General features: G+C 43.2%; 1 protein-coding gene and 1 pseudogene across 3 annotated transcripts in view; one reads left to right on the top strand and one right to left on the bottom strand.

Moving 5' to 3' along the window:
• Positions 1–22,233, top strand: part of LOC105467660 (adenylate kinase 7) — a 99,824-nt gene that overhangs the window by 29,059 nt on the left and 48,532 nt on the right. For all 3 annotated transcript variants that reach the window (XM_071099637.1, XM_071099638.1, XM_071099636.1), the window contains exons 5-7: positions 827–937; positions 17,338–17,418; positions 19,431–19,519. In XM_071099637.1, the coding sequence (XP_070955738.1) occupies positions 827–937; positions 17,338–17,418; positions 19,431–19,519 (281 nt within the window). The remainder of the gene's footprint in view (positions 1–826; positions 938–17,337; positions 17,419–19,430; positions 19,520–22,233) is intronic.
• Positions 2,808–17,258, bottom strand: LOC105467650 (phosphatidylethanolamine-binding protein 1 pseudogene; annotated as a pseudogene).

Genomic DNA, 22,233 nt, shown 5'->3' with positions numbered 1-22,233 from the left:
GCTTGCAGTGAGCTGAGATCCGGCCACTGCACTCCAGCCTGGGTGACAGAGCGAGACTCCGTCTCAAAAAAAAAAGAAGAGTAAATCACTATTCAAATAAGTGGTATGGTTGGGTGTGGTGGCTCACACCTGTAATGCCAGCACTTTGGGAGGACGAGGCGGGCGGATCACAAGGGCAGGAGATTGAGACCATCCTGGCTAACACTGTGAAACCCTGTCTCTACTAAAAATACAAAAAATTAGCCGGGCATGGTGGCGGACGCCTGTAGTCCCAGCTACTTGGGAAGCTGAGGCAGGAGAATGGCGTGAACCCGGAAGGCAGAGCTTGCAGTGAGCCAAGATCGTGCCACTGCACTCCAGCCTGGGTGACAGAGCGAGACTCTGTCTCAAAAAAACAAAAATTAGCCAGGTGTGGTGGCAGGCACCTGTAATCTCAGCTACTCGGAGGCTGAGGCAGGAGAATCACTTGAACCTGGGAGGTGGAGGTTGCAGTGAGCCACTGCACTCCAGCCTGGGCAACAAAGCAAGACTCCATCTCAAATAAAATAAAAATTAAAATTAAAATAAAATAAAATAAGCAGTATGACCAGACTCGGTGGCTTATGCCTATAATCCCAGCACTTTGGAATGCCGAGGAAGGAGGATTGCTTGAGCCCGAGAGTTCAAGACTAGCCTGGGCAACACAGCGGGACCCTGTCTCAAAAATAAAAAAATAAACTGTAGTTTAAAACTTTATTTGAACTTAAAGGAACATATCTTTAGTCTTAGAAGTCATACGTATCTCTAATTCACCAAGTCTGTACCTTTTCTTTCTTTCTTATAATAGGAGGATTCTGAGGTTCCATTCACTGAAGAAGATTATCGAAGAAGAAAGTCTCATCCTAATTTTCTGGACCACATAAATGCTGAAAAAATGGTTCTCAAATTTGGAAGAAAGGTAAGTCTGGCATAGTGGAACATGGACATCATCTGAAGTCTTTAAACATCTCTGTTTAGTTTCCCGGGACTTACACCCGCAGATGTCTGAGCTTTAGGCTCATCCCAGGACACACTGTCCTTAGGGGTCCTGGCCCAGGTTCTGGTCCAGCACACTGGGTTGAAAGCCCAGTATCAACACTCAGCCGAGCTTGAACCCTCTACTACAAAGGGGTCTGTGTGTCTGAAAAGCTGTTTGGCCCAAAAGAGGCAAATAACTCAGAGTTGGAATGGGGAACCGGGGAGCCACGTTTTCCCTGTTCCCAGAATCTATCTCATTTGTTTCTGAACTCTGAAAAGTGCCTATTAACCTCCTCTTATGAATAAGGAGATGGGAGCCTCCAGAGGTTAAATAATTTGTCCAAGGTCACATAACTAGGATTTACTGAGCACTGTCCTGAGCACATCTCAGCCTTGACTCATCTACTCTTTCTAACAAGGCTATTCTCTATGCACATTGTTGTCTTCAGCGCATTTCCTGGTATGGTGCTGAGATTCAGACTGAGAGCCGTCAGCCACCAAAGCCTGTGGGGTTTGCTTTTTTCTTTGGAATCCAAAACCCCATCATTCAATAGAATTTATCTTGAGACATCCTTGGTCACTCACTGGTCGTTACGACGTTCCTGTAGCTTTTTTTTTGAGATGGAGTCTCACTCTGTTGCCCAGGCTGGGGTGCAGTGGTGCGATCTCGGCTCACTGCAACCTCAGCCTCCCAGGTTCAAATCATTCTCCTGCCTCAGCCTCCCGAGTAGCTGGGACTACAGGCGCCCGCCACCACACTAGGCTAATTGTTTGTATTTTTAGTAGAGGTGGGTTTTCACCATGTTAGCCAGGATGGTCCAGATCTCCTGAACTGGTGATCTGCCCGCCTTGGCCTCCCAAAGTGTTGGGATTACAGGAGTGAGCCACAGTGCCTGGTCCCTTCTGTTGCAGCAAAATTCATCATTTTGACACATCCATTATAAAATTATTTTATTTCTCTTGCCTTTCTTCAGAATAGATGATGGGTAAGGTCTGACAATGAATAAGTAGTGACAGCTGAAAAATTATGATGATGATTTTTCAATCAGGGTTTTTATTTTTATTCAACTATAAGCAAACAGCAGAATTAACACAACATTCAGCAGCTCCAGACCAGCTTTTCTTACCTCCATGAAGAACAATCAATTTAACAGACACAGATGTAGGGATTCCTGATAAGCTGTCAGCTAGCACTGCTGCCCATCTAGAGGGCCATGCCCCAACAACCGCAAAGCCACTCTCCCCACTCCTCTTTCCGGATCGCTCTCTAAAGGAACCAGAGTGATACTGACGCCTATCAAGGCATCTGAGAGGCCCGTGTTGGGGCTGAACCTCAGTGCCAGCCTCTGGTTGTCTAGCGACGGTGCCATAAAAACACACTGTGTACAGTTCTGGTCTCAGGATCACAAAGGCAGAGGCGACCAATGCTTTTTGTTTTGTTTTGTTTTTAACCTCCCTTAAAGATTCTTTGATGCTTTACTCTATTACTGTAGACCTGGTCTATTTCTGCCTAATTTTTTCTTTAAATTCTGGGTTGCTATTTTCATATTAACAATTTGATGACCCCATCATACACCAAAATATCCCCCAAAACGAAGTTCAAATTTGATCAAAACATAAACCAGAGTGAGTGACTAGAATGATAAAGGCCAGGCAGCGGGAAAAGTCGCCCTGAGCCACCACCTCAGTGCTCGCGTCTTGTCTGTCCAAAGGGGAGCAGGAAGAGGAGAAAGCTATTGACCATGCACCACTGACCTGGAGAACACAGCTGGGGGCCTCTCGGGCGGTTCAGGTCCCCGAGCTACCACCCCCTACTTCCCAGACAGCTGCTGGTACAGTTTGAGCACATAGTCGTCCCACTCGGCCTGGTAACACGTGCCGTCCCGAGCGCGTACTCTTTACGGAGGGACGACACCTTGAATTTGCCACGGTGGTCTCCGGATCGGTTGCTGAGGGTGGGCTCGTCACACTTCAGCGGCCTGTGCCCCCTGGAGGCCCCGAGCCCACATAATCTGGAGAGGACTGTGCCGCTGCTGATGTCACTGCCTTTCAGGTGGACCACCAGGAAATGATGCCATTCCCTGTATTGGGGGTCCTTCCTGCTGGGAGCATCCGGGCCTGTCAAGACCCAGGTGTAAAGTTTCCCTGAATCAAGAACAACCCACGAAATGCTGGTGGGTCTGTTCTTCACCTGGGTGGGGTCAGCACTGTGCCCCGCTCGTCCACCGCCACCCCGTTCAGGTGACATGCAGCGGGTGCTGCGGCTGCTCATCCACTTGCTGAAGGCTCCAGGGCCCGGACCGCTGGCTGAGGTCCACCCCCGGCAGCGGCGACACGGGAGTCACCGCCAGCTGAAAAATTACGGAGGGCGTTCTTCAGTGTTCTCAGTGTCTTACCCATTGTATCTCATGTCGTCTGTGTTTTTACTCATGGTAGCTCATGAGTTCTCGGTGTTTTACTCATGGTATCTCATGTCATCTTCAAGAGTCTCATATACGATTCCCAAAATTCTGTGAAGTAGGTACTATCATCCTCATTTAACTTGGAGAAAACCCCAAACTCTCTGAAAGTGCCATTACATTGTTCCCATTAGTGGAAGACCAGCGCTAAGTGAACTCTAATAATAGTTCTAAGATGACACCTAGTGGTCTCAGAGAATATTACAATAGGAACTTCTGTCCTACTATAAAAAGCACTTTACCAATAAAACACTGTGAGCATAAAACATTTAAAGAAACAACAGGAAATTAGGGATTCTAGCCCTTTTTATTTCTATAACCATATGACCTTAACCTAGTTATTACACTTTTGAGCGTACAATAAGTAAAGGGGCTAGATTGGATTTAAATTTATTCCAGTTCTAAATTCCATAACTATTATTTTATTAGAATCCATGATTTCTTGATCATTTATGTTTAATTTACAGGTTGAAAATGTATTCTCACACATATAAAGCTGATTTAAGTGAATAACAGTCTAAAATGAGAAGTATGATCAACTTAATATCTTTTTTATTACAAAACCTTACACTTGTCATTTAAATAATAAAATCAAAATTTCATTGTCAAAATCTATCCTTTTTATCCCCAACTTTCTTAATCACTCTTTTCTACACCATTAATAAGATTGATTCGGCCAATCTGGTCATCCCAATGATCCTTTTTGATCAGTGATGCTAATGTCTTCATCTGGGAGATAGACCCTTGGAAATCATCATTTAACACATTCATTAACAAATGTCCAGTTAGATCCGGTTACGGACCAGGCACTGTGATGAGGAGCTGTCCTCACAGCCTTCAATAAAGCAGACACAGTCTATGCACCCCAGAGGCTGGTTGTCAAGTGTTTATCTACTGCTATCACATCCTCAGTCAGCACATTCATTTACAAGATTACATACACAAAAGGTGGACTTCTATTCAGTATTTTGAGGCAAAGAGGAGACGCTAATAATTATACAAGTTGCAAAAATAGTCCTGAATTGCCTGATACCAAAATTGCGTTCCTTTTTTAATGAGTTGCATTGAATTTTTTTTTTTTTTTTTTTTTTAACACAGTCTCACTCTGTCGCCCAGGCTGGAGTGCAGTGGTGTGACCTCTGCTCACTGCAACCTCTGCCTACCCGGTTCAAATGACTCTCCTGCCTCAGCCTCCTGAGTAACTGGGATTACAGGTGCCTGCTGCCTGGCTAATTTTTGTATTTTTAGTAGAGACAGAGTTTCACCATGTTGGCCAGGCTGGTCTTGAACTCCTAACCTCAGGTGATCCACCGGCCTCGGCCTCCCAAAGTGCTGGGATTACAGGCATGAGCCACCATGCCTGGCCATAGTTTGTCTTGAAAACTGTTTTGTCTGATATAAGTATAGCAACTCCTGCTCTTTTTTGGTTTCCATTGGCATGGAATATCTTTTTCCATCCGTTTATTTTCAGTCTATGTGTGTCTTTACAAGTAAAGTGTCTTTATTGTAGGCAACAGATCAATGCGTCTTGTTTTTTTCATCAGTTCAGCCAGTCTATGTCTTTTGATTAGGGAATTTAGTCCACTTACATTCAATGTTATTATTGATAAGGACTTACTCCTGCCATTTTGTTATATGTTTTCTAGTTGTTTTATTGTCTTATCTTCCTCTTCTTTCTTTCCTTCCTATCTTGCTCTAGGGATGGTGATTTTCTCTGGTGATATGATTTAATTAGTTTCTTGCTTTTTTTTTTTTTTTTTTTTTTGAGACAGAGTCTCACTCTGTCACTCAGGCTGGAGTGCAGTGGTACAATCTCTGCTCACTGCAAGCTCCACCTCCTGGGTTCATACCATTCTCCTGCCTCAGTCTCCTGAGTAGCTGGGACTGCAGGCACCCACCACCACGCCTGGCTAATTTTTTTTATATTTAGTAGAGACAGGGTTTCACCGTGTTAGCCAGGATGGTCTTGATCTCCTGACCTCGTGATCCACCCTCCTTGGCCTCCCAAAGTGCTAGGATTACAGGTGTGAGCCACTGCACTGGCCTAGTTTCTTGCTTTTTATTTTTTGTGCATCCATTGTAAGTTTTTTTTTTTTTTTTTTTTTTTTTGAGGTTACAACGAGGCTTGCAAATACTATCTTATAACGCATTATTTTAATCCGATAACAACTGAAGGCTATTGGTGTAAAGAAACAAGCAAAAAGAAAACTAATTAAAAACTCTGTGCCTTACTTCTGTCCCCCCATTTTTTAACTTTTTGATGTTTGTATTTATATCTTATTGTACTGTGTCATAAAAAGTTGTTGTAGTTATTATTTTTGATTGGTTCATTGTTCAGTCTTCCTACTTAGAATAAGGCAGTTTACACACCACCGGTAAAGTGTTGTAATATTTTGTGTTTTCTGTGTGCTTCCTATTACCAGTGAGTTTTATACCTTCAGGTGATTATTTATTGTTCATTAATGTCTTTTTCTTTCTGACCGAAGTACTCCTTTTAGTGTTTCTTGTAGGACAGGTCTGCTATTGATGAAATCCTTCAGCTTTTGTTTGTCTGGGGAAGTATTTCTCCTCCATGCTTGAAGGAGATTTTCACCAGATATACTACTCTAAGTGAAAGTTTTTTTCCTTCAGTACTTTTCAATATGTCATGCCACTCTCTCCTGGCATGTAAGGTTTTCCACTGAAAAATCTGCTGCTAGGTGTATTAGAGCTCCATTGTATGTTATTTGTTTCTTTTCTTTTGCTGCTTTTTGGATCCTTTTTTAATCCTTTACCTTTGTGAGTTTGATTATTATATGCCTATAGGTTGTCTTCTGTATTAGTCCATTCTTGTACTGCTATAAAGAACTAACTGAGACTGGGTAAGTTATAAAGAAAAGAGGTTTAGGCTGGGTGTGGTGGCTCATGCCTCTAATCCCAGCACTTTGGGAGGTGGAGGTGGGCAGATCACCTGAGGTTGGGAGTTCAAGACCAGCTTGGCCAACATGAAGAAACCCCATCTCTACTAAAAATACAGAATTAGCTGGGTGTGGTAGTGCATGCCTGTAATCCCAGCTACTCAGGAGGCTGAGTTAGGACAATCACTTGAACCCAGGATACAGAGATTGCAGTGAGCTGAGATCATGCCATTGCACTCCAGCCTGGGCAACAAGAGCGAAACTCCATCTCAAAAAAAAAAAAATTGACTCACAGCACAGTTCCACAGGCTGTACAGGAAGCATGTTTGGGGAGGCCTCAGGAAACTCACAATCATGGCAGAAGACAAAGGGGAAGCAGACACATCTTACATGGCCTGAGAAGGAGGAAGAGAGAGTGAAGGGGCAGCTGCTACATACTTTTATAAACAACCAGATCTCATGAGAACTCACTCACTATTACAAGAACAGCAAGGGGTAAATCTGGCCCCATGAGCCAATCACCTCCCACAAGGCCCCTCTTCCAACACTGGGGATTACAATTTGACATGAGATTTGGGCAGGAACACAGACCCAAGCCATATCATGTTGTTTGAGTCAAATCTGCTTAGTGTTCTATAACCTTCTTGTACTTGGATGTTGATATTTTTCTCTAGGTTTGAGAAGTTCTCTGCTATTATCCCATTGAATAAACTGTCTATACCTATCTCTTACTTGACTTCCTCTTTAAGGCCAATAACTCTTAGAGGTGCCCTTTTGAGGCTATTTTCTAGATCCTATAGGCATGTTTCATCGTTTTTCTTTCTTTTGTCTCCTCTGACTATATACATATATATATATATTTTGTCAAGAATATATAGTTTTATTTATACTCAGAAACAAGTAGATCATGTATATATATATGAAGATAAAAATTAAAGGGATAATTGTATAAGTTTGCATGTAGAGAGCTTTGAAAACCTGTTTACTTTATATATATATATATATACACACACACACACACATACTTTAAGTTCTAGGGTACCTGTGCACAACGTGCAGGTTTGTTACATAGGTATACATGTGCCATGGTAGTTTGCTGCACTCATTAATTCGTCATTTACATTAGGTATTTCTCCTAATGCTATCCTTCTCCCATCCCCCCACCCCATGACAGGCCCCAATGTGTGATGTTCCCCACCCTGTGTCCAAGTGATCTCATTGTTCAATTCCCACCTGTGAGTGAGAACATGTGGTGTTTGGTTTTCTGTCCTTGCGATAGTTTGCTCAGAATGGTGATTTGCACCTTCATCCATGTACCTACAAAGGACATAAATTCATCCTTTTTAATGGCTGCATAGTATTCCATGGTGTATATGTGCCACATTTTCTTAATTCAGTCTATCATTGATGGACATTTGGGTTGGTTCCAAGTCTTTGCTATTGTGAATAGTGCTGCAATAAACATACGTGTGCATGTGTCCTTATAGTAGCATGATTTATAATCCTTTGGGTATATACCCAGTAAGGGGATCACTGGGTCAAATGGTATTTCTACTTCTAGATCCTTGAGGAATCACCACACCATCTTCCACAATGGTTGAACTCATTCACACTCCCACCAACAGTGTAAAAGCATCCCTATTTCTCCACATCCTCTCCAGCACCTGTTGTTTCCTGACTTTTTAATGATACCATTCTAACTGGCATGAGATGGTATCTCATTGTGATTTTGATTTGCGTTTCTCTGATGACCAGTGATGATAAGCATTTTTTCATGTGTCTGTTGGCTGGATAAATATCTTCTTTTGTAAAGTGTCTGTTCATATCTTTTGCTCACTTTTTGATGGGGTTGTTTGCTCACTTTTTTTTTTTTTTTTTTTTTTTTGAGATGGAGTCTCGCTCTGTAGCCCAGGCTGGAGTGCAGTGGCCGGATCTCAGCTCACTGCAAGCTCCGCCTCCCGGGTTCACGCCGTTCTCCGGCCTCAGCCTCCCGAGTAGCTGGGAGTACAGGCGCTGCCACCTCGCCCAGCTATTTTTTGTATTTCTTAGTAGAGATGGGGTTTCACCGTGTTAGCCAGGATGGTCTCGATCTCCTGACCTCGTGATCCGCCCGTCTCGGCCTCCCAAAGTGCTGGGATTACAGGCTTGAGCCACCGCGCCCGGCCGTTTGCTCACTTTTTGATGGGGTTGCTCACTTTTTGTTGGGGTTTTTTTTTCTTGTAAATTTGTTTAAATTCTTTGTAGGTTCTGGGTATTAGCACTTTGTCAGATGGGTAGATTGTAAAAATTTTCTCCCATTCCATAGGTTGCCTGTTCACTCTGATGGCAGTTTCTTTTGCTATGCAGAAGCTCTTTAGTTTAATTAGATCCCATTTGTCTATTTTGGCTTTTATTGCCATTGCTTTTGGTGTTTTAGTCATGAAGTCCTTGCCCATGCCTATGTCCTGGATGGTACTGCCTAGGTTTTCTTCTGGGGTTTTTATGGTTTTAGGTCTAACATTTAAGTCTTTAATCCATCTTGAATTAATTTTTGTATAAGGTGTAAGGAAAGGATCCAGTTTCAGCTTTCCACATATGGCTAGCCAGTTTTCCCAGGACCATTTATTAAATAGGGAATCCTTTCCCCGTTTCTTGTTTTTGTCAGGTTTGTCAAAGATCAGATGGTTGTGGATGTGTGGTGTTATTTCTGAGGCCTCTGTTCTGTTCCATTGGTCTATATGTCTGTTTTGGTACCAGTACCGTGCTGTTTTGGTTACTGCAGCCTTGTTGTATAGTTTGAAGTCAGGTAGCCTGATGCCTCCAGCTTTGTTCTTTTTGCTTAGGATTGTCTTGGCAATGCAGGCTCTTTTTTGGTTCCATATGAACTTTAAAGTAGTTTTTTCCAATTCTGTGAAGAAAGTTATTGGTAGCTTGATGGGGATAGCATTGAATCTATAAATTACCTTGGGCAGTATGGCCATTTTCATGATATTGATTCTTCCTGTCCATGAGCATGGAATGTTCTTGCATTTGTTTGTGTCCTCTTTTATTTCATTGAGCAGTGGTTTGTAGTTCTCCTTGAAGAGGTCCTTCACATCCCTTGTAAGTTGCATTCCTAGGTATTTTATTCTCTTTGAATCAAGTGTGAATGGGAGTTCACTCATGATTTGGCTCTCTCTTTGTCTGTTATTGGTGTATAGGAATGCTTGTGATTTTTGCACATTCATTTTGTATCCTGAGACTTTGCTGAAGTTGCTTATCAGCTTAAGGAGATTTTGGGCTAAGACAATGGGGTTTTCTAAATATACAATCATGTCATTTGCAAACAGGGACAATTTGACTTCCTCTTTTCCTAATTGAATACCCTTTATTTCTTTCTCTTGCCTGATTGCCGTGGCCAGAACTTCCAACACTATGTTGAATAGGAGTGGTGAGAGAGGGCATCCCTGTCTTGTGCCAGTTTTCAAAGGGAATACTTTCAGTTTTTGCCCATTCAGTATGATATTGGCAGTGGGTTTGTCATAAATAGCTCTTATTATTTTGAGATACATCCCATCAATACCTAGTTTATTGAGAGTTTTTAGCATGAAGGGCTGTTGAATTTTGTTGAAGGCCTTTTCTGCATCTATTGAGATAATCATGTGGTTTTTGTCTTTGGTTCTGCTTATGTGATGGATTACATTTATTGATTTGCATATGTTGAACCCCAGTCTTGCATCCCAGGGATGAAGCCAACTTGATCTTGGTGGATAAGCTTTTTGATGTACTGCTGGATTCAGTTTGCCAGTATTTTATCGAGGATTTTCGCATTGATGTTCGTCAGGAATATTGGTCTAAAATTCTCTTTTTTTGTTGTGTCTCTGCCAAGCTTTGTTATCAGGATGATGCTGGCCTCATAAAATGAGTTAGGGAGGATTCCCTCTTTTTCTATTGTTTGAAATAGTTTCAGAAGGAATGGTTCCAGCTCCTCTTTGTACCTCTGGTAGAATTCGGCTGTGAATCCATCTGGTCCTGGACTTTTTTTGGTTGGTAGGCTATTAATTATTGCTTCAATTTCAGAGCCTGTTATTGGTCTATTCAGGGATTCAATGTCTTCCTGGTTTAGTCTTGGGGGGGTGTATGTGTCCAGGAATTTATCCATTTCTTCTAGATTTTCTAGTTTATTTGCATAGAAGTGTTTATAGTATTCTCTGATGGTAGTTTGTATTTCTGTAGATCTGTGGTGATATCCCCTTTGTCATTTTTATTGCATCTATTTGATTCTTCTCTCTTTTCTTCTTTATTAGTCTTGCTAGTGGTCTGTTTTGTTTATCTTGTCAAAAAACCAGCTCTGAAGGGTTTTTTGTTTCTCTATCTCCTTCAGTTCTGCTCTAATCTTAGTTATTTCTTGCCTTCTTCTAGCTTTTGAATTTGTTTGCTCTTGCTTCTCTAGTTCTTTTAACTGTGATGTTAGGGTGTCGATTTTAGATCTTTCCTGCTTTCTCTTGTGAGCATTTAGTGCTATAAATTTCCATCTAATACACTGCTTTAAATGTGTCCCAGAGATTCTAGTAGGTTGTGTCTTTGTTCTCATTGGTTTCAAAGAACGTCTTTATTTATGCTTTCATTTCGTTATTTACCCAGTAGTCATTCAGGAGCAGGTTGTTCAGTTTCCATGTAGTTGAGCAGTTTTGAGTGAGTTTCTTAATCCTGCATTCTAATTTGATTGCACTGTGGTCTGAGAGACAGTTTGTTATGATTTCTGTTCTTTTACATTTGCTGAGGAGTGCTTTACTTCCAACTATGTGGTCAATTTTGGAATAAGTGCGATGTTGTGCTGGGAAGAATGTGTATTCTGTTGATTTGGGGTAGAGAGTTCTGTAGATGTCTGTTAGGTCTGCTTGGTGCAGAGCTGAGTTCAAGTCCTGGATATCCTTGTTAACCTTCTGTCTCATTGATCTGTCTAATATTGACAGTGGGGTGTTAAAGTCTCCCATTATTATTGTGTGGGAGTCTAAGCCTCTTTGTAGGTCTCTAAGGACTTGCTTTATGAATCTAGGTGCTCCTGCATTGGGTGCATATATATTTAGGACAGTTAGCTCTTTTTGTTGAATTAATCCCTTTACCATTATGTAATGGCCTTCTTTGTCTCTTGATGTTTGTTGGTTTAAAGTCTGTTTTATCAGGATAATTTGACCTCCTCTTTTGCTAATTGAATACCCTTTATTTCTCTCTCTTGCCTAATTGCCCTGGCCAGAACTTCCAACACTACATTGAATAGGAGTGGTGAGAGAGGGCATTCCCTCTCTCACCAGGATTGCAACCCCTGCTTTTTTTTTGCTTTCCATTTGCTTGGTAGATCTTCCTCCATCCCTTTATTTTGAGCCTATGTGTGTCTCTGCATGTGAGATGGGTCTCCTGAATACAGCACACTGATGGGTCTTGACTCTTTATCCAATTTGCCAGTCTATGTCTTTTAACTGGGGGCATTTAGCCCATTTACATTTAAGGTTAATATTGTTATATGTGAATTTGATCCTGTCATTATGATGTTAGCTGGTTATTTTGCCTGTTAGTTCATGCGGTTTCTTCCTAGCATCCATGGTCTTTACAATTTGGCATGCTTTTGCAGTGGCTGATACTGGTTGTTCCTTTCCTCGTTTAGTGCTTTCCTCATTTAGTGCTTCCTCGTTTAGTGCTCTTGTAAGGAAGGCCTGGTGGTGATAAAATCTCTCAGCATTTGCTTGTCTGTAAAGGATTTTATTTATCCTTCACTTATGAAGCTTAGTTTGGCTGGATATGAAATTCTGGGTTGAAAATTATTTTCTTTAAGAATGTTGAATATTGGCCCCCACTCTCTTCTGGCTTGTAGAGTTTCTGCCGAGAGGTCCACTGTTAGTCTGATGGGCTTCCCTTTGTGGGTAACTTGACCTTTATCTCTGGCTGCCCTTAACATTTTTTCCTTCATTTCAACCTTGGTGAATTTGACAATTATGTACCTTGGAGTTGCTCTTCTCAAGGAGTATCTTTGCGGTGTTCTCTGTATTTCCTGAATTTGAATGTTGTCCTGCCTTGCTAGGTTGGGGAAGTTCTCCTGGATAATATCCTGAAAGGTGTTTTCCAGTTTGGTTCCATTCTGCCCGTCACTTTCAGGTACACCAGTCAAATGTAGATTTGGTCTTTTCACATAGTCCAATATCTTGTGGAGGCTTTGTTCATTTCTTTTTACTCTTTTTTCTCTAAACTTCTCTTCTCGCTTCATTTCATTAATTTGACCTTCAATCACTGATACCCTTTCTTCCAGTTGATCGAATTGTCTACTAAAGCTTGTGCATGCATCACGCAGTTCTCATGCCATGGTTTTTAGCTCCTTCAGGTCATTTAAGGTTTTTTCTACGCCGTTTATTCTAGGTGCCATTCGTCTAATCTTTTTTCAAGGTTTTTAGCTTCTTTGCAATGGATTCGAACATCCCCCTTTAGCTTGGAGAAGTTTGTTATTACCGACCTTCTGAAGCCTACTTCTGTCAGCTTATCAAAGTCATTCTCCATCCAGCTTTGTTCCGTTGCTGGTGAGGAGCTGCGATCCTTTGGAGGAGAAGCAGCACTCTGGTTTTTTCCTCTGACTATATTTTTTAATAGGGGGTTTTCAAGCTCACTCTTTCTTCTTTGATCAATTTTGCTATTAAAGGACTCTGATTCATTCGTCAGTATGGCAATTGCATTTTTTAGTTCCAGAGTTTCTGCTTGATTTTTTTAAAAATTATTTCAATCTCTTTGTTAAATTCATCTGATGGAATTCTGAATTCCTTCTCTGTGTTTTCTTGATTTTCTTTGACTTTCCTCAATACAGCTAATTTTGAATTCTCTGTCTGAAAGGTCACATATCTCTCTTTTGCCACGATTGATCCCTGGTGCCTTATTTAGTTCATTTGGTGAGGTCATGCTTTCCTGGGTTGTGTTGATGCTAGCTGATATACTTCAGTGTCTGGGCATTGAAGAGTTGGGTATTTATTGTTGTCTTTACTATCTGGGCTTGTTTGTACCTGTCCCTCTTGGGAAGGAATTCCAGATATTTGAAAGGACTTGGGTGTTATGATCTATGTTGTATCTGCTTTAGGGGGCACCCCAAGCCCAGTGATGCTACAGTTCCTGCAGACTCATAGAGGTAGTACTTTGATAGTCTTAGACTAAATCTGGAAGAATTCTCTGGATTACCAGGCAGACTCTTGTTCTCTTCCCTTACATTCTCCTAAATATACAGACTCTCTCTCTCTCTCTCTCTCTCTCTCTCTGTTCTAAGCCACCTAAAGCTGGGGGTGGAGTGACACAAGCACCCCTGTAGGCACCACCACTATAACTGTGCTGGGTCAGACCTGAAGCCAGCACAGCACTGGATCTTGCCCAAGGCCTGCTGTAACCACTCCCTGGTTACTGCTTTTGTTCACTCAGGGCTCTGGGGCTCCACAATCAGCAGGTCACATAACCAGCCAGGCCTGTGTCCTTCCCTTCAGGGTGGCAAGGTCCCCCAGGCCCCAGGTGGGTCAAGAAGTGCCATCTGGGAGTCAGAGACTAGAGTGATAAACCTTAGTGATAAACTAAGTCTACCTGGTGTTCTGTTGTATTGTGGCTGAGCTAGCACTCAAATCACAAGACATAGTCCTTCCCAGTCTTCCTTCTTCTTTCCAAAGACAGAGGAGCCTCACCCAGTAGCCACCCCAGGCCACAAGGAGTACTGACAGACTAGTGCTGATGTTCCCTTAGGGTCCAAGGTCTCTTAAGTCAGCTGGTCTTGACTGCTGCCTGGCCTGGGACTCACCCTTCAGATGGGACTCACCCTTCAGGAAAATGGGCTCCCCTCTGGCCCAGGGCAGGTCCAGAAATGCCATTCAAGAGTCAGGTCATGGGCCGGGCGCGGTGGCTCAAGCCTGTAATCCCAGCACTTTGGGAGGCCGAGACGGGCGGATCACGAGGCCAGGAGATCGAGACCATCCTGGCTAACACGGTGAAACCCCGTCTCTACTAAAAAATACAAAAAACTAGCTGGGCGCGGTGGCGGGCGCCTGTAGTCCCAACTACTCGGGAGGCTGAGGCAGGAGAATGGTGTGAACCCGGGAGGCGGAGCTTGCAGTGAGCTGAGATCCGGCCACTGCACTCCAGCCTGGGCGGCAGAGCGAGACTCCGTCTCAAAAAAAAAAAAAAAAAAAAAAAGAGTCAGGTCATGGCAGAGACCCCGAGAGCTTGCTTGGTGCTCTACCCAACTTTCGCCATGCTGGCACCTAAGGTGCAAGACAAAGTCCCCTTTATGTTCCCTCTGCTTTTCTCAAGCAGAAGGAGTTTTGCCCCGTAGTCACCACAGCTGGGAATGTGCTGAATGTCACCTGAAGCCAGTAAGTCTCATCCAAGGCCCTCGACATAGTACCTGGGTATCATTGCTGGTTATTCAGGGCCCAAGGGCTCTCCAGTTAGCAGGTGATGAATGCTGCCGAGACTAGGTCCTTTCCTTCAGGGCAGCAGGTTCCCTTCTGGCCCAGGTTGTGTCTAGAAATGTCATCTGGGAGCTAGGGCCTAGAATGAGGGCCTCCCTACTCACAGGTGCCCCTTCCTGCTGTAACTGAGCTGGTGTCCTAGATGCGAGGCAAAGTTCCCCCCACTCTTCCCTCTCTCTTCCTCAAGTGGAAGGAAGGGGTCTCTTTGGAGCCGTGAGCTGTGCAGCCTGGCGTTAGAGGAGAGGTGGTGCCAGCTCTCCCTTGGCTGCCCCAGCTGGTGTCTCGGTATGTTGTGTGCCCTCCCCAGTCCACTGTCATTGGGCCTCGCTCAGCACTGGAACTCACCTAGAGTTGCAGTCCTTAGGGCCTGGACTGTCTTTCAAGTTTGCTTGGAGACACAGAGCGCTATAGCCCTCGGTGGCGAGGTTTGGAGGCACTTAAGTTCTGACCACTGATACCGGAGAGTCCTCTCTGACTCGGACTGGTTTAAATGCTCCTTCCGTGGGCTGGGCTGGTGTCAGCTGCGTTTGGTCTGGTTTTCCTTTTTGCTCTAACAGGACAGTGCTGAGTTCAATGCCTCTCAATGCTGTGTTCTCCCTCCTGCAGCGCCCAGAGATGCTCTCCTGCTGGCGGGGGTGGGTGGCTTTGGCAATTCCAAACTGTTTTTTCTGGTTCTTCAGTGCTCTTTCAGCAATATGAAGTTAAAATAGGTACTATGAGGGCTCACCTGATTTTTGGTTCTTATGAAGCTTTTCTCTGTGTAGATAGTTATTGTCCTTGCGGGGGAGACTTCCATCCCGCCATCTTGCTCTGCCTCTGGGCTTATCCTTTGACTGTTTGGTAGACTTTGGTTGAAAAACTGTCCGGGACTGTGGGAAGGCAGTTAGCAGGAGTTTGGGGGCAAGAAATGAGCCCTTTAGGCTAAATTTTCAAATTAGTTGGCAGAAAGTTTTCCATAAGTCCCTCTTATAATTTTTGAAATCTTTATCGTGTTTGTGGTTATGTCCCCCTTCTCAGGCCTAATATTTGTGAGGTGGGATTACTATCTTCCCACAAGAGCCTGAGTAACATTCTTCCTAAAAACTCCTGTAGGCTGGGCATGGTGGCTCACGCCTGTAATCCCAGCACTTTGGGAGGCCGACGCAGGTGGATCACTTGAGGTCAGGAGTTCAAGACCAGCCTGGCCAACATGGTGAAACCCCGTCTCTATTAAAAGTACAAAAATTACCTGGGCATGGTGGTTCTCACCTGTAATCCCAGCTACTTGGGAGGCTGAGGCAGGAGAATCAGTTGAACCCAGGAGGCCAAGGTTGCAGTGAGCCTAGATTATGCCACTGCACTCCAGCCTGGGCAACAAGTGAAACTCTGTCTCAAAACAAACAAACAAACAAAAAACTCCTATCTTCTTGCACCATCCCCTGTTTGCCTGAAGAAGCTCAAGCGAGTTTTCTCATTTGTGGGTTTGGGGAGGGCCTGGCCATGTGAGCTTGGCCCCTCTTCCTTCCCTTCTCTCTGGGACTCTGTGCATTTCACCTTCCTCATGCCCTGAGACTTATAGCAGCAGGCCGTCATGTGGAGAAGTCCCTCGTTGTCCAGTGTTGCCTGGGACTGGTTGGAAAAGTTAATTTTATTCCAGATTCAGGGTTAGGAAGCTCATCATCATAGATCACCTAAGGCATGGCCGCCAGTAGAGCTCGTATCAATAATAAAGATGGTATTTTGAGCTTATCTGGTTAAATATGGAGGCAGACAGTAGAGGCTGAGAAGGGTACTAGGGGATGGGGGGAGGGAGGGATAGTGAATGAGTACAAAAAAAGTTAGAAAGAATGAATAAGACCTACTATTTGATAGCACAACAGGGTGACTATAGTCAGTAATAACTGAACTGTAGGTTTTTAAATAACCTAAAAAGTGTAATTGGAGTGTTTGTAACTCAATGGATAAATGCTTGAAGGGATGGATACCCCATTCTCCATGATGTGCTTATTTCACATTGCATGCCTGTATTGAAACATCTCATACACCCCCATAAATATATATACTTAGTATATACCCACAAATATTAAAAATTAAAAATAAAGAAATATTGAGGCCCGTTCTTACAGTGCCTAAACTGCTCGTCCAGGGTGAAATGGACAATCCATGTGAATTTCCATCCTTGTGTTAAGACCCATCACCAGCTTCTTGGTTTCATGTGCTAGATCATTAAAGATCCTCATGGAAAGACCTGTTTTTCTATCCTCTTTTCCCCCTCAGTGCCCAGCACAGAGCTTACAGGTACTAAGTTTTCACAAAAACCCAGGCTTTAATTTAATTAGGAGTCCTTGTTAAATTTTAATAGTGGTCAGAGGTATTCCTGAATAGCATAGGGGTGTTGTTTCTCCCTTTAAGAGATACGATTTGTATCCCGAACAATACCTCAGTAACCTGCAAGTGTTGACGGAAGTTCCAAAAGTGCTCATTTTAACTACTAAAATAATCTAATTCAATATGATTAATAATATTACAGCCAGCTTTTTTCTTCTGTATTTTATCTAATAGACCAGAAAATTTGCAACTTACGTAGTTGCTGCTGGACTCCAGTATGGAGCAGAAGGAGGCATGTTACACACATTTTTTAAGGTATGGCTTTTCAGTGATGACATGGAATGTTTAAAAGTGTCTTACGATAAAGATACACAATTTGAAGGGAAGGTGTTTCTGATTGCTTTGGATGTGGTTAGTGCAATAGAATAGCAGAAAATGAAAGAAAGTATGGATGTGATACTTTTAAATACTGAAGATGTGCTTCAGTATTTAAAGGGAAAAGGGTAGATATTAGAGAAAGAGGAAGAATTTTTTTAAGATGTGGGTAAGCCAGGCGTGGTGGCTGATGCCTATAGTCCCAGTAAAGCACTTTGAGAGGCCAGTGCGAGTGGATGGCTTGAACCCAGAAGTTTGAGACCAGCCTGGGCAACATGGTGAAACCCTGTGCCTACAAAAAAAAAGTAAAAGGTGTGGGTAGATAAGAGGCAAGCGGGTGTATTCTTTTGAGTCTTTGATCAGCTGTTCAACATGAGGGAAGGGTAGAGGAATAGTCACTTATGCATTTATCTAGCTCAGCGAATCTGCATTTTTACGTAAGATAAAATAAACATAGGGCAGAGGAAGCAATCAGATATGCATTTATTTGTCAGGTGAGCCTAGGGATGACTTTGAGTTCTGTCCTTGTCCTGTACCTGTGAAGATAAGCTGTCAATTTACATTGTCAGGGTGAAATTCAACAGAACTGTTTTCGGGTAAAGCTCTGGGGGCCTACAAATAATTTCCTAGTGGGCAAATTGTGAGGAAGGTATGTAGCTTTTAAAATCTTTGAATGAGGCTCACGCCTGTAATCCTAGCATATTGGGAGGCCGAGGCGGGCGGATCACCTGAGGTCAGGAGTTCGAGACCAGCCTGGCCAACATGGTGAAACCCCCATCTCTACTAAAAATACAAAAATTAGCCAGGTGTGGTGGCACATGCCTGTGATCCCAGCTACTTGGGAGGCTGAGGGAGGAGAATCGCTTAAACCTGGGAGGCAGAGGTTGCAGTGAGCCAAGATTGTGCCACTGCACTCCAGCCTGGGTGACAGCAAGACTCCATCTCAAAAATCTCAAAAAATAATAATTTTAAAAAAGAAAACAAAAATAAAATCTTTGAACGAGAGACAGGTTTGCTTTATGTAGTTCCCAGCTTGACTTTTCCCTCCGGCGTAGTGATTTTGGGGTCCCAAGATTTATTTTCCTTTCACATTACCCATCACAAAATTCCCAGTTACTACAGTCAGCCTCCTCAACATCTCCCTTCTCTCCATCCCCACTCCGTGCACTTCCCACTTCCAAGCTAGGGTACCCCATCTCACCTGCACACCTGCCATCATCTCTCTCTCCCCATCGGACTCTCCTTCCCACCACTTCTCCACAAGGCAACAGAAGCAAGCCTGCTGGTGTCACATCACTGCTTAGAACCCTTCAACACTTTCTCGAAGTCCAAAATATCTTACAAGACCCAGTGGTCTACTGTGACCCCCACCCCTACCTCTTTCACTCTTAACAACAATTCAAAATAATCTAACACGTGACACTTAAACAGTACTCAGGATGTCTGTTTGGTTACTGAAATACTTAATGAGAAGAAAAGACGAGGATTTGGACTCTGAGGATTGGGGTTCCAGTCCAAGCTCTCACAAGTGTAACCTCCTGCATGCTACTTTATCCACTAAGCATTTCACTCCTGTACCGATGGTAATTATTTCCCGTCACCTCATCCCTACTGGTGGGGGTAATTTTAAATTTTAATTTGTCTTTTTTGTGAGAATTGAGACGTCATGCATGTGAAAACATTTCTTCTCTATATAGATGGCATGCGTATAGCTACTAAATACAACTGGTTGTAGATCTCTTGAAAAGTATTTCAGTCCCAAGGCTACACATTATTTCTCTTGGCAGAATTTGATCCTAAATCTCATCAGGGCTGATTTATAAAACACCCCCTGGAGGAAATTACTTAAGCAGATAGCTAGGCCTTGTGGATGCCTCTGACTGTAGACTTATGTGTGAGCTGTAATAGCCATCCACGTGTAACTGGGGGACATGATTTTGCTTTTCTTTCAGATGGCTTGGCTGGGTGAGATTCCCGCATTACCAGTTTTTGGCGATGGAACAAATGTAATTCCAACAATCCACGTTCTTGATCTAGCAGGGTAAGCATTCTCCCAGAGACATGACCTTCATAGAATTGGTTAATGTGTTTGTTTGTAGGCTAATACTTTTTGAGCATCTGCCCAGTGCTAAGACCCTTACATGCATTATTGTGTTTGTTCTTCATAACAACCCCATGCAGAAGGTACCATCTTCTCCATTTTGCATCTAAAGAAATAGTGTCCACTGTTCAAAAGTTCTACTTTCTGGTGACAAGTTCAGGTTCATCTCTTAGAAACTATCGGCAGAATAGCAATGCCCTCCAATTTTGGAAAAGAAAGACTTTGGTATGTGCATTCTGAGGACGTAGTTTCTTATTCCTTTGTCCCAGATGAGATTAATATGTGTAACTCACCAATTTAAATTCTAGAATTCAGATGGAAAACTGTAAACCTGAAGCTTTTTTCTTCTTTGACAGTTGTAGGTAAAGTTGACATATGTTTTTTATACTCACAGAGCATCTAAACCCTGTATTCAGGCAGGTCCAGAAACCCGTCTCCTCCTTTGAAGACCCTGACTTAAATGTAAGGTCAATGAGCTGGTTCACTGTGTTTGTGGTTCATCAGCTCCAGCTTCCGGGGACTTCATTCTGTCACCTCTATGGCACATGCCCAGAAGGGAGCAATTTCTGCACTTCCCCGAGGTTCTGGTTTTCAGATTCCCACTCTTTCCCTCATCCACTGGCCACTGGTAAATTAGTCACAACCTCAGATGAATTTCTAGATTTACTGGGAAATGAAGGAAGTTTAAACTTCAGGGCCACATCCCTGAGCAGATCCCTTTCCGAGACCCTGAACCTCATTTTTATTATTATGATGATTTTTTGAGACGGAGTCTCACTCTGTCCCCCAGGCTGGAGTGAGTGGTGCGATCTCCGCTCACTGCAAGCTCCGCCTCCCGGGTTCACGCCATTCTCCTGCCTCAGCCTCCCCAGTAGCTGGGACTACAGGCGCCCACCACCACGCCCGGCTAATTTTTTTATATTTTTAGTAGAGATAGGGTTTCACCGTGTCAGCCAGGATGGTCTCGATTTCCTGACCTCGTGATCCATCCACCTCGGCCTCCCAAAGTGCTGGGATTACAGGCATGAGCCACCGTGATCCACTTTATTATTTTTCTTAAAGGAGGATCCTCTAAGTCAGGGATATCCAATCTTTTGGCTTCCCTGGGCCACATTGGAAGAAGATTTGTCTTGGGTCACACATAAAATACACTGACACTAACGATAACTGATGAGTTTTTTTAAAAAATCTCATAACGTTTTCAGAAAGTTTATAAAGTGTGTTGGGCCGCATTCAAAGCCATCCTGGGCCTCATGTGGCCCACAGGCCGCGGTTTGACAAGCTTGCTGTAAACGGGCTAAGCTTCAGGCACTACAAAACCCTGGATCTGCTCCATCCCTGGGGATGGAGGGGCCGTAACATACCCATTTTTTCTGCAGAGATTTTACATTATGACATTACTGGATTTCAAAGATATAGAAGAGTCTTCTATATTATTAATATAACTTACTTGGCATTAGTCCTTAACATATTACTTCCAAACATAAATTAGAGTGTGAAATTATTCCCATTACAGAAGGACTTGGGGCCTGTTAAAAACAAGTTATAGGAGGCCATTGTTTTGGACTAAGTTCTTGTACTAGGCCCCAACAGACCAGACTGAAAATCAAAATGGAATCACCCATGCTAAAGCTCCAGGCACCAAACTGAAACTAAGCTGTTATCTGACCTTTCGAGAAAGCTAATTTCCCAAACAAGCCAGTTTCAATCTTCAATAGCTATGATAATAAAACTCTCTGTGTTTTCATCCTTATGACAAAAAGTAGCCTGAAGTAACTTGGTGCTAACCTATCAGTTATCTTTCCTTTTTTTTTTTTTTTTTTTTTTTTCTCTTTTGACATGGAGTCTTGTTCTGTCACCCAGGCTGGAGTGCAATGGCACAACCTTGGCTCACTGCAACCTCTGCCTCCTGGGTTCAAGCGATTCTCCTGCCTCAGCCTCCTGAGTAGCTGGGACTACAGGTGCCAGCCACCACGCCTGGCTAATTTTTGTATTTTTAGTAAAGACAGGGTTTCACCATGTTGGTCAGGCTGGTCTCGAACTCCTGATCTCAGGTGATCCACCCGCCTCGGCCTCCCAAAATGCTGGGATTACAGGTGTGAGCCACTGTGCCCGGCCCCGTTAGTTATCTTTCTGTTGTTCTACCTGTCCCTGTCTTACAAGGAAAGTAACTTTGAAATGACCAATGTGCTTTTTGTTTTTTGTTTCTGCTTTCTGCAGCCCTTTCTGCCTATCGAACCACCCGCCTCTGCTCATTTCACTGGCACACTTGTTCTATTTTATGGAATGAAATGTTGCCTGATTCTAGAATCACAAATAAAGTCAATTGAAATCTTTAACTAGATTTGTTATAATTTTATCTTTTGACAGGCCCATTTAAGTAGCATTTTTCCCCCAGAGGTTTCTTTGAAGATTGTCAAATATTTAACAGAGGAAAAAGCAAAAAGCTGAAATGTTCTGAGAAATGGATACAAAATAGGCTAGGCGTAGTGGCTCACGCCTGTAATCCCAACACTTTGGGAGGCCAAGGTGGGAGGATCGCCTGAGCCAAGGAGTTCGGGACCAGGCTGGACAACATAGTGAAACCCTGTCTCTACAAAAAATACAAAAATTAGTCAGGTTTGGTGGCTTGCGCCTGTAGTCCCAGCTACCTG

The sequence above is a fragment of the Macaca nemestrina genome, chromosome 7 (assembly GCF_043159975.1).
Source record: "Macaca nemestrina isolate mMacNem1 chromosome 7, mMacNem.hap1, whole genome shotgun sequence".
Taxonomy (NCBI): Eukaryota; Metazoa; Chordata; class Mammalia; order Primates; family Cercopithecidae; genus Macaca; species Macaca nemestrina.
This window is presented reverse-complemented; position numbering and strand designations above follow the sequence as displayed.